Source organism: Eurytemora carolleeae, unplaced genomic scaffold (assembly GCF_000591075.1).
Source record: "Eurytemora carolleeae unplaced genomic scaffold, Eaff_2.0 scaffold945, whole genome shotgun sequence".
NCBI lineage: Eukaryota > Metazoa > Arthropoda > Copepoda > Calanoida > Temoridae > Eurytemora > Eurytemora carolleeae.
Genome location: NW_019397004.1, coordinates 128,376 through 144,495, shown reverse-complemented (window position 1 = coordinate 144,495; position 16,120 = coordinate 128,376). Strand labels below are relative to the sequence as shown.

At 34.3% G+C, this 16,120-nt stretch overlaps 2 protein-coding genes across 3 annotated transcripts; both read right to left on the bottom strand.

Moving 5' to 3' along the window:
- Nucleotides 1-27: 27 nt before the first annotated feature.
- LOC111711014 (E3 ubiquitin-protein ligase Hakai) lies at nt 28-2,833 on the bottom strand. The gene is made up of 3 exons (XM_023485236.1): nt 2,693-2,833; nt 2,169-2,297; nt 28-143 (listed from the first exon to the last, which is right to left on the bottom strand). Exons 1-3 carry the CDS (start codon nt 2,816-2,818, stop codon nt 45-47), a joined length of 354 nt encoding a protein of 117 aa, XP_023341004.1. The 5' UTR covers nt 2,819-2,833; the 3' UTR covers nt 28-44.
- Nucleotides 2,833-11,845, bottom strand: LOC111711013 (protein lifeguard 1). 2 transcript variants are annotated; one of them, XM_023485235.1, is made up of 11 exons: nt 11,763-11,845; nt 10,952-11,129; nt 10,537-10,640; nt 9,738-9,817; nt 8,541-8,674; nt 8,196-8,239; nt 7,869-7,968; nt 7,284-7,353; nt 7,004-7,097; nt 6,203-6,329; nt 3,922-3,936 (listed from the first exon to the last, which is right to left on the bottom strand). In XM_023485235.1, exons 1-10 carry the CDS (start codon nt 11,823-11,825, stop codon nt 6,222-6,224), a joined length of 975 nt encoding a protein of 324 aa, XP_023341003.1. In that variant the 5' UTR covers nt 11,826-11,845; the 3' UTR covers nt 3,922-3,936; nt 6,203-6,221. The 2 variants fall into 2 exon arrangements, with proteins under 2 accessions (XP_023341002.1, XP_023341003.1); XM_023485234.1 differs by lacking the exon at nt 6,203-6,329 and having other exon boundaries at nt 2,833-3,936.
- Nucleotides 11,846-16,120: the final 4,275 nt, after the last annotated feature.

The following is a 16,120-nucleotide window of genomic DNA, read 5'->3' as shown; positions in this document are numbered from 1 at the left end:
GCGTTTATTACTTTTGGAGCTAGAGCAATCTAATATCTAATCAATTACCTGGAACCTCCCTGTGTACACAAGAAAATGGATCCTAGGCCTGCCTGCTCTACTCTTGTCACTTTGTCTTTACACCGAGTACACTGCTTATCCTCCTAATACAGTGGGACATATAAACTGTGGAATAGGAAGAGGACGTCTTATACTCCTAATACAGTGGGACACATAAAACTGTGGAAGAAGAGAACTGCTTATCCTTCTAATACAGTGGGACACATAAAACTGTGGAATAGGAAGAGAACTGCTTATCCTCCTAATACAGTGGGACACATAAACCTCCTAATACAGTGGGACACATAAACTGTGGAAAAGGAAGAGAACTGCTTATCCTCCTAATACAGTGGGACACATAAAACTGTGGAATAGGAAGAGAACTGCTTATCCTTCTAATACAGTGGGACACATAAACTGTGGAATAGGAAGAGAACTGCTTATCCTTCTAATACAGTGGGACACATAAACTGTGGAAAAGGAAGAGAACTGCTTATCTTTCTAATACAGTGGGACACATAAACTGTGGAATGGGAAGAGAACTGCTTATCCTCCTAATACAGTGGGACATATGAAACTGTGGAAGAAGAGAACTGCTTATCCTCCTAATACATCGGGACACATATAACTGTGGAAGAAGAGAACGATCAGACTTGAGAAGACTCGAGTTATGATTCTAAGAAGTCGCGAAACAGACCAATTATACAATGTACAACACATTTCACTTAATTTCCTGATTTTCAAGAAACTGGTAAAAATACTTAAAATCTCAAAATGTCATTTTCCTGTTCCATAGTATAATGGTTCCCACGATATAAAATATATGTTTGAATCTTCTTCTTTTATATAAAGATTCACAAACTTATTTTTAGACGATTTTTACAACAAAAAAATGGCCGAAAAAATTGAGGGAAATTAAGAGTGAACAAATCCATGAAGATAATATTAAAAGAGAAGTTGTTATCAGCAGTATATTTGATAGGATTAATAGAGAAGTTGTTATCAGCAGAAGTTGTTATCAGCAGTATATTTGATAGGATTAATAGAGAAGTTGTTATCAGCAGTATATTTGATAGGATTAATAGAGAAGTTGTTATCAGCAGAATATTTGATAGGATTAATAGAGAAGTTGTTATCAGCAGAATATTTGATAGGATTAATAGAGAAGTTGTTATCAGCAGAATATTTGATAGGATTTTAAAAAAAGGCTGTTGTGAATCATTTTCAATATTTGATTTCTATTAAGGAAAACTTTTCTATTCAAATTATTGTCATTTTGAAAAATAAAATTGTCTAACAAATTAATTTTTCTGCTTAAAATAAAATTATAAAAAATAAATATTCTTTGTGGTTTCGCCCTCTGCTGGTCTAAACAAATCAAATCAGATATAAGTAGGATGGCGTAAGGGCTCCTAAATGTGGGTTTGAGTTTCAAGTTTTGCCGACATCCGGGTTCTTCAGCCCGATCTCGACCAATATTTTGAAATGTATTACTCAAGGTTTTTATATCAGACATATTGCGGATTATGTTTAATTGATAGAACAGCTGAAATTACTCTACAGTGAAACCCTTAATAACAAATACATCGAAAGAATTCATCAAATGTCGTATTCTTCACTTTCTAATATGGGAATGTTGCAGATATTTAGTTTTTTTTACTTAAATGATTATATGGAACTCTTTAAAATTGTTATTTATTTATTTTCGCAAATACTAAAAATTACGTAATATAGTTTAAAACTCATTGAAAAATTGTCAAGACGACATTTGATAATTTTTTCCGATGTATTCGTTATTAAGGGTTTTACTGTAGGTTAGGTTTTACTTTGACAGATAAATAGGGAATTCTTATCTTTAAAGGACTGTAAAAGTGTAATTTCAAGTGCCCCTCTATTACAGAAAAATGGTATAAACGATTTACAACGTTACCATTAAAAGCTCTGTCAGATCAGGAATGAATAAATAAAAAAGCTATTCAAGGTTCTTTAAGTTTAAAATCTAATAAGCTTCAATTCGAGTTTCTGCTTACAGAAAACTGAAGCTGTTTTCCACGTTATTAATCAGATAAAGGTTCAAAGGGTTGAATCAGACACGCCCACTTAAAAGAAGGGTCAGTCCCTTAAAATACCTGTTTGGCACAGCCCAAACAGAACACATGCTTGCACGGTATCATCCGACCGTAGATAAGGATTGGTTTTAAGCACAGGTCACAACAATGGATCATAGGGTTCAGAACCTTCTTTCCAACCAGGTTAACCTTGGAAAATAATCAATCAATCTATCAGCTGATCGTTTGATCAATTAATCGATCTTTAAAGGAAATTACAATTAATTATTAAACTGTCTTTTCTTTTCCTTTCTTCCCAATTAATGCTTTGTTTCTTACTATATTTAATAAAATACTTAATCTAACGAACAATCAATCAGTTCAGTAATTAATCAATCAACTAATCCATCAATGATTAATCAATCAATTTATCTCAAAATCCATAAATGATTAAATCAATCAGTCGAGATTAGTTAATCTCATAAATGAAATAATGAATCGAACAATTCAACAGTAAATCAATGATTCAATGAAACATTAATCAAGATACACAGATCAAGGAACCAACAAACCAGCCACCTGTGCAACCAGCCAGTCTTAGTTACCTGGTGGTCCCATTCTAAAGCTTGCATTGAAGCCGGTATGTTCCTTTCTAGTGTAGAGAAGGTTGGAGCTTCCAGCTGCGAGATATCAGACTCCATATTGTAAGCTGCAGATACGACGGCGGCCATTTTAAATTCATGAATCTGAAACCACGTGGTCTTGTACAGAAAACACAATATATATGATTAGATAAATATAAATGTACAGTAAGATTTAAACATGTGCAAGGGGTTAAAATAAACATTAATGCCGCAAAAGATATGTAACATTAACCATTCTTATATTTTTGTTTATTTGTACCCCATGTACAAAGTACAATGTACGTTGTACACTGTACAAGTATATCAAGGAAAATATAAATATGTGAAAAAGTTATATCTAGTTCAAGCGAAGTTTTAACACAAATATCTTCATAGTACACTGTACAGTGAACTACAGTACACATTCTAAAACATGTATTTTAACAAACTAAATAATTGAAAATAATTTAATCTTAAAAATGTTATTTTTATCCTGTACTTTTTAGTTAAAACTAACACATTACAAGTCATGGAATTGAATCAAAACATTGATACACACAGTTTTCGTTTTAAAAAATAGTTAAAAAAATGAAATCAACTTAACTATTGTTCATCGTCTCCCAAATACATTTTATAATAATCTTTTAAACTAATCGTATCACACTAAATTATATAGATAACAGAATTATAATATCTCAATTTTTAGACTAGACTTTCAATAATTTAGCGGGAAAAATATAAGAATGGAAAAATTGACCTTATTGTAATTTAAAATAATCACAGGAATAATTACAATTCTTGTCTCGAAATTCTATTTTTTTTAAATTAGATCACGGCTCCTTGAATTTGACAAATATTTTTTATGACAACACAAGACATCAATGATAGTTAAGATTTAAAATTTTGAAAATATTTTAGATATATATTCTCTCTTTTTATTTTTGGCTACAATATATATTGTCAAAAATTTTGTTTCGGGTTCGTCAGATTGAGTATCATGAAATAGCATCATTTTCGCTCAAAGCAGCTTCCCCGAGAAGAGCATCTAATCGTTCTCCAAAGCTTTAAGAAGCATCAATTGGCTCATAAAAGTTTTAAAATAGTCCAAGAGGCATCTATTCACCTTCAGCTGATCCCAAAATCTGAAGAATGTAGATGAATAGAGTGATGATGTCCGAGTACAGGTTCAAGCTGGCGAACACGTACTCCTCCGGCGATATCGCGTACTAAACAAGAACATTCAAGATGACAAAAAATGTATATAACTGTATATGAAAAAATCAAGGTTTACTAGCTTTGAAGGGGCCGGGCACCGAGAAAATAAAGATTACTCCGCAGTTTGATTTAATTTTACTAAACAATAATAAAACGAAATTACATTTAGCTTCTTTTAATAAAATAATACTGAATTTTGTATTAATAGAAAGAAATTATAGTACTTATTGGGTTAGATGGACTGTAAGCGTAATTTTAAGTTACCCTAAATGCAAAGATTTCAAGTGACCCTCCATAAAAAGATTTTAGGTGACCCATCATGTAACGACAGCAATACCCGATTAACAACGGTATTATAAAAGCTTTGTCTCCTCAAGTTTGAATTAGATATCCATTTTTTTGTATCTAAAAACTGATTATTATCAATTTGATTTCTCTAAAAATTGAATTGCTCACATCTAGTGAAGGAATTATAAGATTTTAATACTTCATCATCTACCCGCATTATTGATCAGATAAAGGTGTAAACGATTACTGTTATAAATCGGGTAACCCCATCTTTGCATGGAGGATCTCCCAATATTACTTCAAAAAATTTGTTTCTGTTAATGTGAAATAAAAAGGACAAAAAAGGCCAAAAGCACAAACTATTAAAAAAAGGAAAAAACTAAAACAAAAAACCAGCAGATGAATTTTGTTGGATTAAACAAGGCAGACTTCACTCATATCATGTCAAAAATAAGTATTTTTTCATGCAAACATATATCAAAGCAAAATATATTTTAATGTCTATTTATAAAATCGTCCAACACTCGGCAGAAAACTTTTGGTTGTATCGAATCTATTAATCTGAGTGATATGCGACCTATCTTAAGTAACCTAGGGGGGGGGGGGGGCAATTGTAAAAATTGAAGCAATTGCCCACCCCTAGGACTTTTGGGGGTCAAACTTCTGAAAAATTCCCCCCCCCCCTCCCCTCCTCAAAAATTATATATTTGAAAAAGAAGTATGAGAATTAGATTCTCCCTTAAAAATAATTTTTCCCCCAATAAAACAATCTCAAAAAAAATATACTTATCTTCTGGGGAAATAAAATAATTTTCAAAAGTTAGAGGGGGGGGTTATTTTTCAGGAAATATACACCCCTGGATTAATAAAAGACCATCACCATTGTTAGTTCGCACTCTTCAAGCCTGGAGTTTTTTTAACAGTGCATGTAATTCGTTAAAACCTAAATTCTAAATCAGAAAAATTTTCAGCAATTTCCCTAATTCTTCCCGCCACGCCATGTTACAAATTAATTAAATTGCTCTTCAGAATTAATAAATATAATCGATTCTGAATAAATTAAGAAAGTTTAAAGGGACTGTAGTAGAGTAGACGAAATATCTGTTTAAAGGGAATGTAGTAGAGTAGACGAAATATCTGTTTAAAGGGACTGTAGTAGAGTAGACGAAATATCTGTTTAAAGGGACTGTAGTAAGTAGAGGAAATATTTGTTTAAAGGGACTGTAGTAGAGTAGACGAAATATCTGTTTAAAGGGACTGTAGTAGAGTAGACAAAATATCTGTTTAAAGGGACTGTAGTAAGTAGAGGAAATATTTGTTTAAAGGGACTGTAGTAGAGTAGACGAAATATCTGTTTAAAGGGACTGTAGTAGAGTAGACGAAATATCTGTTTAAAGTGACTGTAGTAGAGTAGACGAAATATCTGTTTAAAGGAACTGTAGTAGAGTAGACGAAATATCTGTTTAAAGGGACTGTAGTAGAGTAGAGGAAAATCTGTTTAAAGGGACTCTAGTAGAGTAGACGAAATATCTGTTTAAAGGGACTGTAGTAGAGTAGACGAAATATCTGTTTAAAGGGAGTGTAGTAGAGTAGACGAAAAATCTGTTTAAAGGGACTGTAGTAAAGTAGACGAAATATCTGTTTAAAGGGTGGTTTGTCAAATTCTCAGCAGTACCTTTAAATCCGGGGTGAATCCGATATACTCGTTTTTCTAGCTGAAGCTTGAAAATTGTTCTCTTTAAAAGTAATTTGCAGATTTATGCTAATAAAGGGAATTATCAATATTCAATACGATAGAAAACGACGATATCTTCTTTATTCTTGATCAGATATAGATTTTAAAAGTACCGTTGTGAATTTGACGTACTCATTCAGAGTTAAATGCCTTGAAATTACGTCTAAATTAGTTGGGCTTTAAAAGATTCTGATTCAGATCTAGGTCTTAATCACTTATTTGAAGGATTTAACCATCACCAACGTTAATTACACCTGAAAATGAAGATAAATCTTATTTTTTAGCTGCTCCAACAATCATAAGAATGTAGAGGAACAGATTGATGATGTCCAAGTACAGGTTCAAGCTGGCGAACACATACTCCTCAGGCGAAACCGCGTACTAAAGATTAGATGAGTTGGAAGTTGCATCACAAGGAAGACAATTTGAGAACTTGAAGTGTACTGCAGAAAATGTTGTAAAACAAGAACTGTGACAGGGTCTTAGCAGACGTGTGAGCACACTGTTTAATTGCTTCAACCATCATCTATTTTTTTTTAAACATATTGTTACAAATTAAAATTTGGAAAAATAAAAAACGTTAAAAAAACATTTAAGGACTTTCTAAAACTATCTAAAAGCCAGACTGACTACTTAAGCATGGATAACTATTTTATTATCATGAATGATTCCTTCTTGATCATGGATGATCAAAAATGATTACTTTATCATTATGGATGGCTCATAAATGATGACAATTGACTAATTTACGAACGAACATCAATGACTACTAGGTGATCATAGATGACTGCTTTATGATCATGGGCGACTACTTTATGATCTTGGTTGACTTCTTAATAATCATGGATGTGATGAAAACTATATCATCACAAATGGCTACTTTATGATCATGAAAAATACTATATTGGCATGGCTGACAACTTGATGCGCACGTCAACCATTTTTTCTACAACTAACTGACTTTTGACGTGTTAACTATTTAATCTCAACTGTCAACAAAATAATTTTAACACCGAACTAACAAAACTTAGTGCACATGACTACATACAACAGACCTTGTGTTTTCCTCCCATCATGAGCTGAGTATCGTAGACGATATACAAAGAGAAGATCAGAGCTCCAGCAGATCCATATCCGATCATTGTCCACCTAGATAGATAGATAGATAGATAGATCAATAAGAAGATAGATAGATAGATCTATAAGAAGATAGATAGATAGATGATGGATAGATAGATAGATAGGAAGATAAGAGCTCCAACCAACAAACCAACTTACCAACCAACCCACCCGACATCCAACCACCCCATAACCAACCAACCAACCAACACTTACTTAGTTTGAGGAAGGAAGGACATGATGATTCCTGCAATGATGAAGATTACAAGAACAGCACACAGAGCTCCTGTAATGAACAATGCTTTCAATTTCAAATAATGGCAAACTATCAAAAGGAGGGGGGTTATTTCCAATATTTTGGGAGAAAAAATTTAAAAAGTGGACATCACAAGGAAAGTTTTTTCATCCTTTTGAATACTTTCCACCCAAAAATCTATTTATTTCAATTCAGTGATAAAACCCTAAAAAACCTGACTTTTGGGAAAATGTCTTTCAAAAGCAGGAATTCTTTTTATGAAAATATATACCCCTAGGCCGCCTGGAGATATAAACAATTTTTAAACCAAGCTGCGAACATTCCAAAGTTCTGGCCCGCCACCAAATCAAAAAATTGAGGCAAATTCGTCAGGGGGTTTACGGGATACGGTCGAATATACATTGTACAATCATACAAACAGAGATTACTACTTTAAGTAAATGAACTACATATAGAGATACTTTTGAATCATCGTTCATCATGAATCATCATATTTCAAAAATGAAGTGGCCATTTTGTTATGTTGGAAACTTAATCTTACTGACCTCCACACGTGGTGAAATCGTATTTGGTTTGGAAAGCGAAGACTGTCAGAGCAAAGACGACACCGCAAGTGATTCCAACGGCTATGATGACAGCATCAACCTAATTAGAAAAAAAACTATTTTTTAATAAAATTTAAACTTTTAAAATTCAAAACCTTTTTGAGAAGAACCCCATTTAAAATTGAAGTGTGAATTGAAAACCTACAGAATGTGAAAAATAGGTAACCCTGTGTAGTGTGTACACTGATCAGTTTAGAACATCACAATTGTATAGTGTACATTTTACACTGAACAATGTACAATAGAACAATTGGCAGAAAAACTTACGTCGTAGAATGTAGAAACTGTGCCAAGCATAATTCCTTCACAAACTAAAAAATAAACATTTTAAATATTTTCCACACTTTTTAACTTAAATTATTCTTATTCTTTTTCTCTCATGCTCTTATGCACTATATTTTATAATCCTCACAGAACCTCTTTATCTACACTAGGTATACATTTTTGAGAAACATTTTGGGAAAGAATAAAAAAATTCTTCACAAGCAAGTTTTCCATCTCTTATTGATACCTTTTATCCATAATTCATTTATTTCCCAAATAATTCATTTATTCAAAATCATAACTTTTGTCTAACGTTACTCAGTTATATGGGTCTCATTGTACTGAAACCTGTGAAGATGAAGAGGAAGATGAAGTTGGTTGGGGCCTTCCTCCTGACAGACTCGCAGCAGGCCATGGCGATCAGGCAGACCAACATCACGCCCATACTTGTCAGGTACACCCACATGTTCCTCTGCACATACCTAGATAAAAGCAAATAAAATTGTCTTTTAAAGCAAAAGTGCAATGTAATCTACATATTCAAAAATAACTCAAAACTAAATGAGATAAGAAAAAACGCAAATTTACGAAAATATTAATTTACTAAACTTTTGAGGAGCTTTGCGCCCCCTTCCCTGTAACTTATTCTAGCTTTTAAATGTTGCTCTAAAATTTGGCTATTTTATATCATTTTCAAATGGCTGATTTTTCTTTTTGATTTGGCGCATTTACAAAAAAAAAATATTTTCCATGATTTATTTCCAATTTTATGTTCCATAAACTTTCCCTGGGCTTATGTGAGACCCAACACAAAATTTGGCCCGGTCGGTTCAGCCGTTTTGACGTTTTTTGGATACATAAGGACATACAGACAGACAAACAAACACCAAGACAAGCAAAGTAAATATATAAAAGAAAAGTTTTTTGTAAGGAATTAAAAATTTTGCCTCTAAACCATACTTTTCTATTAAAGAAGGTGGAGCTAATTTTAGATGTTTTATTTCATAAATAATGTCCATAAAAAATGTCTGCTAGTAAATGATGTACTAACATCTTGACTAAATGACAGAACATGAATACTTACATCTTGATAGGATGACAAAACAAGAATACTTGCATCTTGACAGGATGAAAGAACATGAATACTTACATCTTGACAGGATGACAGAACATGAATACTTACATCTTAACCAGATGACAAAACAACAATACTTACATCTTGACAGAATGACAGATGACAGAACATGAATACTTACATCTTGACAGGATGACAGAACATGGAATATAGAATACTTACATCTTAATAGGATGACAGAACATGAATACGAACATCTTGACAGGATGACATAAACTGAATGAACTGAATACAAACATCTTGACAGGATGACAGAACATGGACTATTGAATACTTATATCCTGATAGGATGACAGAACATGAATACTACCTTCTTGACAGGATGACAGAACATGAATACTTACATTTTGACAGGATGCCAGAACATGAATACTTATATCTTGACAGGATGACAGAACATGAATACTTACATCTTGACAGGATGACAGAACATGAAGAGTGCAATGAGAGCTCCCGTGAGAACAAGCTGAGATGTAAGTATCCCGTACACCTGAAAACCAGATGTAGTGTTAGCAACAACAACTACAAATATTTGTAAAACTAACAACTACAAATATTTGTAAAAGGCTTTGATTATTTTTATTCTTAAAGAAAATCATAAGATTTTTCTGATTATTTCAACAACGTCTAGAAAAGTAATTTTTGGAAATACAACCCCATACCTGATGAGATTTTGTGAGTGTACTAGATCGATAATGAAAACTAATTCAAATTTAGCAATATGATGATTCAAATTTTTAAACTACATCATATAAAAACCATGCGTCACTCAAAAGAATTATTTCAGCCGGATATATAATCTTAAATATAAAGGACAGTTCAGTATATCATCAATTATTAATCAAAAATTAAGTGAATAGAGTGCAACCCTTGAAGAGACTGTAGACGTCATTTCTAATGCTCTCAACTTATTGCGTGGCATGTCCGATTCACACAAGTCACCTTTAAAACTGTGTCTGATCAAGACCGCATGAGATATCAATCATTTTTTCTTTCAAAAATTGGTTGTTTTTAATTGTGGGTTTCCTTAAGGTGAAGTTTAGATTTCTGCTTCAGAAACCATGGAGGAAATAGCAAGAATTGCAAGTTTTCAAGCTAGAAAAACAATGGTATCTTCCACAGTATTCAACAAATAAACTTGTAAAAGAGTACCGTCGTGAATCGGTCCACTGGCATCCCCGGCCTTTATACATGAATTTTATATATTACCTTCCTAATGAATCCTCTACGGATTGCCTTGTCATCGAACCCCATCCCGTCCACAGGTTCATCCGACCCTACATAGTCGTAGTTCGTCTCCTTCAGTATTCCACCTTAACACAGGGGTGTTTATTTTCATGAAAAATCATTCCCCTCCCCCCTCTTTAGGAAATAATTGTTGCCCTTGAAGTAGGGTATGAATACGCGGAAAGTAAACAAATGTAAGGGTTTTCTCTGAATCAGGGAAAATAAATGAATTTTTAGGTTAAATGATCAAATAAGGATGAAAAAAACTTGTCTTTTAACCCCAGTGCATCAAATATAATTTACCCCCATCCCCCAAAAAAGGCGTCTTGGATTTAAAAAGCAAGTTTTTTCGACAATGCCTCCAGTAGGAAAAAAACAATAGCATTAATCTACTTACTAGCTTCATTCTGGTGCATTGGCGGAAACGGAGTATCCTGTGCCGAATATCCTTGCTGAGGCGGATATCCTTGCTGCGGCGGATACATTGGTTGTGGATATCCCTGCTGTTGTGGTGGATATCCGGTAGTAGGTTGGGGCTGATACCCAGGCTGCTGCGGCGGAACATAAACTGCTGCCTGCAAAAGAATTCAATCAATATATTTTTAAGATCACATTTTCCCCTAGACCCCCCTCTCTCTCTCCCACTAAACTTTACCAACCTGCAGCGCCCAGAAGAAATGTTTTCTCAAGTCAAATCAAATTATCAATTTCTTAGAATATCAAGAGGAAAGAGGTTTTTCAAGAGGACAGTGTTTTACATCAAAGCACTTTGAGAAAAACCAATATTTTAGCATAATACAGACCCAAATCTTAAAAAATCCAAAAATCGTTCTCAAGGACTGACCCGGAATCTATCCTTCAGGTACTGTTAGCTTATGTGGTACAGGTTATTTTCTTCAAGTTTAAAAAGTTTCTAATAAATGATATGTCAATTTCTATTTGTATGTGAAAGTGTGGGTCTGTCCTAGAGATTTTTGGACCCACCCCCCTTCTATCAATTTTGTACATGATCACTTATTTTTCAGCAAAATTGATATTATCTATTTTTATTATTTTAGGGTTAGAAAAAGTTAAGACAATTTCTGGGCCGAGCCCTGCGGTATATTCCTAGAGAACGTAAAATTGTTCCTAGGAAATTACCGAAAGTCTAATATAATTTCTAAGATTTTGAGAAAAGAAAAACTTAACATGCGGATGAAAGTTCTTACCGGAGGGTAAGGCAGGTTAGTTTGGTTTTGGTTTCCAGGATAGGGCGGTGGGTGATCGCCCATTTTTGATTATTTTATTTTCCTCTGAAAAAAAAACAAATTTGCAACCATTATTTCCAATTTTAAAAAACAAAGTTTATATGTTTATCAATAGTATTTGGGGACTATACGTGATTAAGTTGAAAGTGCAAACAATAGCAGTTGATATTGATAACATATTTCATTCAAGTTGTGGTTTGAAAAGTCTGGAAATTTTGCACTTGTTGAATTATATAATTTAAATCTATCGTTAATTCTCTTTATTTTCATCTGATCATAAATCAATTAGCGAGACTTATTACAAATAAGATAAGAAAATTCACAACTTATCACACACATTGAAGAAATTGCGCAATTTTCTATTATGAATCACAATTTGTGTACACTCATTAACTGGTCCTAACTGCTCCTCTTTCCGACACGGAAAATTCGAGGCTTCGTATTAGATCATGCATTCAAAACAGGGGTTGAGGAAGTTTTTAATAAATTTACATTTTTCCTTATGTTTCTTATAAAACTTAAAATTATGCTTTAAAAAATTCTGGAATTTTATATATTTTGTAATGATGCATCCCTGAGTTTTTGGAATGAAAATCATAAAGACGACATTCGTAAAAGTATTTAAATAAAATAATTTGAACTCATAAAGGTTTCGATGGTGTATTTTTGGACCTACGCCCATCCCCTCTACTGCCCATCCGACCTACAACCACGTGGTTTTAACAGCTGTGGTAGGTCCGATGCACTGTAGGTCGGATGGGCACGTTAAAAACAGCATATTGGTGCATCCGACCTACTTTAAGCTGTCGCTTGGACACTAACGCGTTATGTAGGACTGATGGGCCTTTTTTGTAGGTCGAATGGGCATTTTTCGTAGGTCGGATGGGCATTTTTCGTAGGTCGGATGGGCACTTTTCGTAGATCGGATGGGCACTTTTCGTAGGTCGGATGGGAATTTTTCCCCAACAAACAAAACACAGGTTTTTAACGAGATTAGCATGATGGACTGGTCGATAATTCACGTGATTAATTCACGTACCCTTAAGTGTTATACTCGTGGTAAATCTACTTCTCACAATGATTCCTCCTGTGTACAGCACGGGTAAAAAACGCGAAAATATTCTTTGAAAATTCTCGTCGTTATTTCGCATGTTGTACACGTAGCAAAATAAACCAGTGTAAAATCTTGCATATTCCTATCGTGTTAAACTCGAGTAATGCAATGCCAGAATTTTTAGATTTTAATTCTCGTAATTCCCAGCTGGAAAATTATTTTTTCTTTCCACCGTTTTCTTATTTTCTACTGTGATCGGAACTCTTTTTTTCATCCGCAAATGTCTTTTTGTGGAGCTCCGGTGTCATGCCTGCAGAGAACTCGTACCTGCAGCGGACTCATGGTTATGCTACGCGGCAAAGCGCAAGTTTCTGGAAATGTAAACAAACAAGAAAAATTCGATTTATTCGAGTTTACGGCTAATTTTCCGTAATTGATCCGTCGTTTTAACGCAAAGGGTCTGTCCTAGAACCCCCCCCTTAGGTTGACAAATAAACGCAGCAAATTACATCAAAAATCAAGACGACATTCAAGTCGTCTTGCATACTGTCATGTTTCGCGGAAACTAAAAGTTTATTGTAGTAAAATGAAATATTTCAATGAACTGACATAAATTTTTCCGATTATAACAAGCATGAGCAGAGTATAGAAAAGTTTCACATTGAATTTTGTATTGTATTTCTCAACAACCCCTTTTTAATGGAATATCGAAATTTTAGATATACAGGAAGGAGAAGAATTCTTACATTTATAAACACATTAACATATTTGAACATTATTTAGACTTGAAATATCACTTTGTGATATGAAAAGTTTAAAGTTTACATGTTCAAGATGTTTAATGTAAAAGATATAAACTAAAATGTTTAGTTTCTAAACATTTTGTAATAATTATATTCTTTTACACAATATATTTATATATCAGAAATCAATTGTATCCCCCCCCTTTCCCGGGGTTTTTAAAAATGTAATTTAATTAGATGGGAGAAAAATTATTTTCCCATGTAAAAATCCCGTGTTCATCTCGTAAAATAAACTCAGGTTTTCACAGGGTAAAAACTCGGTCCTAGACCGTGATCGAATCGTCGACAATCACCTCGACAGCACGTGAATTATCACGGGATAATGACGGGTCACTCGTGTGAAATACACCAAATAATCTTGTGTTCTTCACGGGTTTTTGTTTGTTGGGTCGTAGGTCGGATGGGCACTTTTTCGTAGGTCGGATGGGCCCACTTTTCGTAGGTCGGATGGGCATTTTTCGTAGGTGGGATGGGCAATTTTCATAGGTCGGATGGAGGTTTTTCGTAGGTCGGATGGGCACTTTTCGTAGGTCGGATGGGCATTTTTTGTAGGTCAGCCCAGACATGTGGCTGCAGCGCTCGGCCCCCTAGCCTGTCCTAGCCGCAGCGCTCGGCCCAGAAATGAGCTTAACCTAACCTAACCCGAAATAAACACAAATTTTATTAAAAATTGTGAATTGAAAGTCATTCAAAAATGCCCATCCGCCCTACTAAAAGTGCCCATCTGACCTACAAAATTGAGTGGCTGTCCGACTCTACAATTAATTATTTCATACCCTACTGCGCTATAGGCATATGACAAAAGCTGCTGATAGGTCGGATGGGCAAGAAGATATGCCCATCTGACCTACAGCTGTCGTAGCTGTCTGATGTTGCAGTAGGTCGGATGGGCAGTATAGCGGATGGGCAATAGGACGAATGGGCAGTAGAGCGGATCAACATTACCAAAGGTTTCATCAAAACTAAAGTACTTTTGCACTAAAGGATCAGCTGATCAGTAACCGGTTTTTAGTAGGATCGAACATTAGTGCAAATGAACAATAATCGGGTTTTCTGTGTTCAAATGGACAAAAATTTTATTTTCCCGCTGCAGGAATATTTTATTTTCGCGCCAGGAATATTGATTGTACAAATGATCATTAGCCCAGCTAACATTAAATCTTCGCCAGAGTTGGTTTTCCGCCGTCGTAAATGCGATGGCGGGGGGTACACTGTACCGCAATAGTATATACTATATGTCCCCGCCATAGTGCAATTGTCGCAGTTTCGATGGCGGGGAATTCTGAACCTCTGTAGTAGAAACAAAATTTTCCCCGACATTGTATAATTGTCGTATATACGACTTCGGAAATTCTGAACCGCTGTAGTATATATACAAAATTTCCCCCGCCATAGTACATCTGTCGTATATACGATAAATACACCGCTGTAGTAGTAAATCCGACAGAGTAGACTAAATTAACGATATCAGATATATTAACCGTTATTTCATGTACCGGCAAGGCTTCGAATTACTCAGGGGGGATTATAGGATTTTTAAACTTGACTTAACTTTAACATCATAGTTTTTAGAAAAAGGGGCTCCCCCACCCCCCATAAAAAAATCCTGTAGTCACCCCTGAGTATGGTAGTAGTACGCTGACAATTCGGTGAGAAAGTCTACGATGTAGTATGTTGAATTCGGTGACATTTTTGCCGATATAGTATATTGATATCGGTGTATACCTCTCCGATATCGAATGTAGATTTTGGTGAAGAAGTCATCGCTGTAGTATATACTTCAAAGCACCGATGTCGAAATGTAGATTTTGGAGTTCATTTGTGCGCTGTCGCATGTACGATTTCGTATATACGACAGATCTGGGTGTGATCCTTTTACTATACCGCCAAGACCGACATCGAACCAGGTGATCGGAGCTCCGCCCAACTCCAGCGAAGCTTGTCGTAGAACGAGGCGGTATAACCGCCGTCGGTCTTTATGTTAGCTGGGAGTGCAATTGATTTGGAATACTAAAAATATTTGTTTATGCGAACTAATTCTTTTTTCTGTAAATATCAGTGCAATTGAACGTTCAATCTTCAATTTCAATATTTAAGCATTTTTTGTACTGCATGTAAAAAAACGAAAAATTTCGTGGACTTTATTACAAAAACATTTGTGGATTTCAAAAGTGAATTGAAAATTTTATGCTATTTTTTCTTCATTGAACAATTTTTTTGTTTTGAATTTTTTTTGTCCAATTTGAACTTAAGTCCAAATTTTTGAACTATTTTTTATGTCCATTTAAACTATTTTTTTGTCCATTTGAACAATTTTTATGTTCATTTGAACTATTTTTATGTCTTTCAACAATTTTTATGTTCATTTGAACTATACATTTAATATGTCCATTGAACTAAATTTTTAAATCATCCATTCAAATTCGAACAATTTTTATGAATCCATTTAAACTATTTGTTTG

What these genes read in the sequence shown, in the direction of transcription:
- LOC111711014 (XM_023485236.1), bottom strand. Translation starts at nt 2,818, where the DNA reads ATGGCCGCCGTCGTATCTGCAGCTTACAATATGGAGTCTGATATCTCG. An exon ending in CTTTAGAATGGGACCACCAG is followed by an intron (nt 2,298 to 2,692) that starts GTAACTAAGACT and finishes TTATTTTCCAAG; the next exon opens with GTTAACCTGGTTGGAAAGAA. An exon ending in GTTTGGGCTGTGCCAAACAG is followed by an intron (nt 144 to 2,168) that starts GTATTTTAAGGG and finishes CCACTGTATTAG; the next exon opens with GAGGATAAGCAGTGTACTCG.
- LOC111711013 (XM_023485234.1), bottom strand. Translation starts at nt 11,825, where the DNA reads ATGGGCGATCACCCACCGCCCTATCCTGGAAACCAAAACCAAACTAAC. An exon ending in TCCTTCCTTCCTCAAACTAA is followed by an intron (nt 7,098 to 7,283) that starts GTAAGTGTTGGT and finishes CTATCTATCTAG; the next exon opens with GTGGACAATGATCGGATATG. An exon ending in TGATGGGAGGAAAACACAAG is followed by an intron (nt 3,937 to 7,003) that starts GTCTGTTGTATG and finishes GTTCTTGTTTAG; the next exon opens with TACGCGATATCGCCGGAGGA.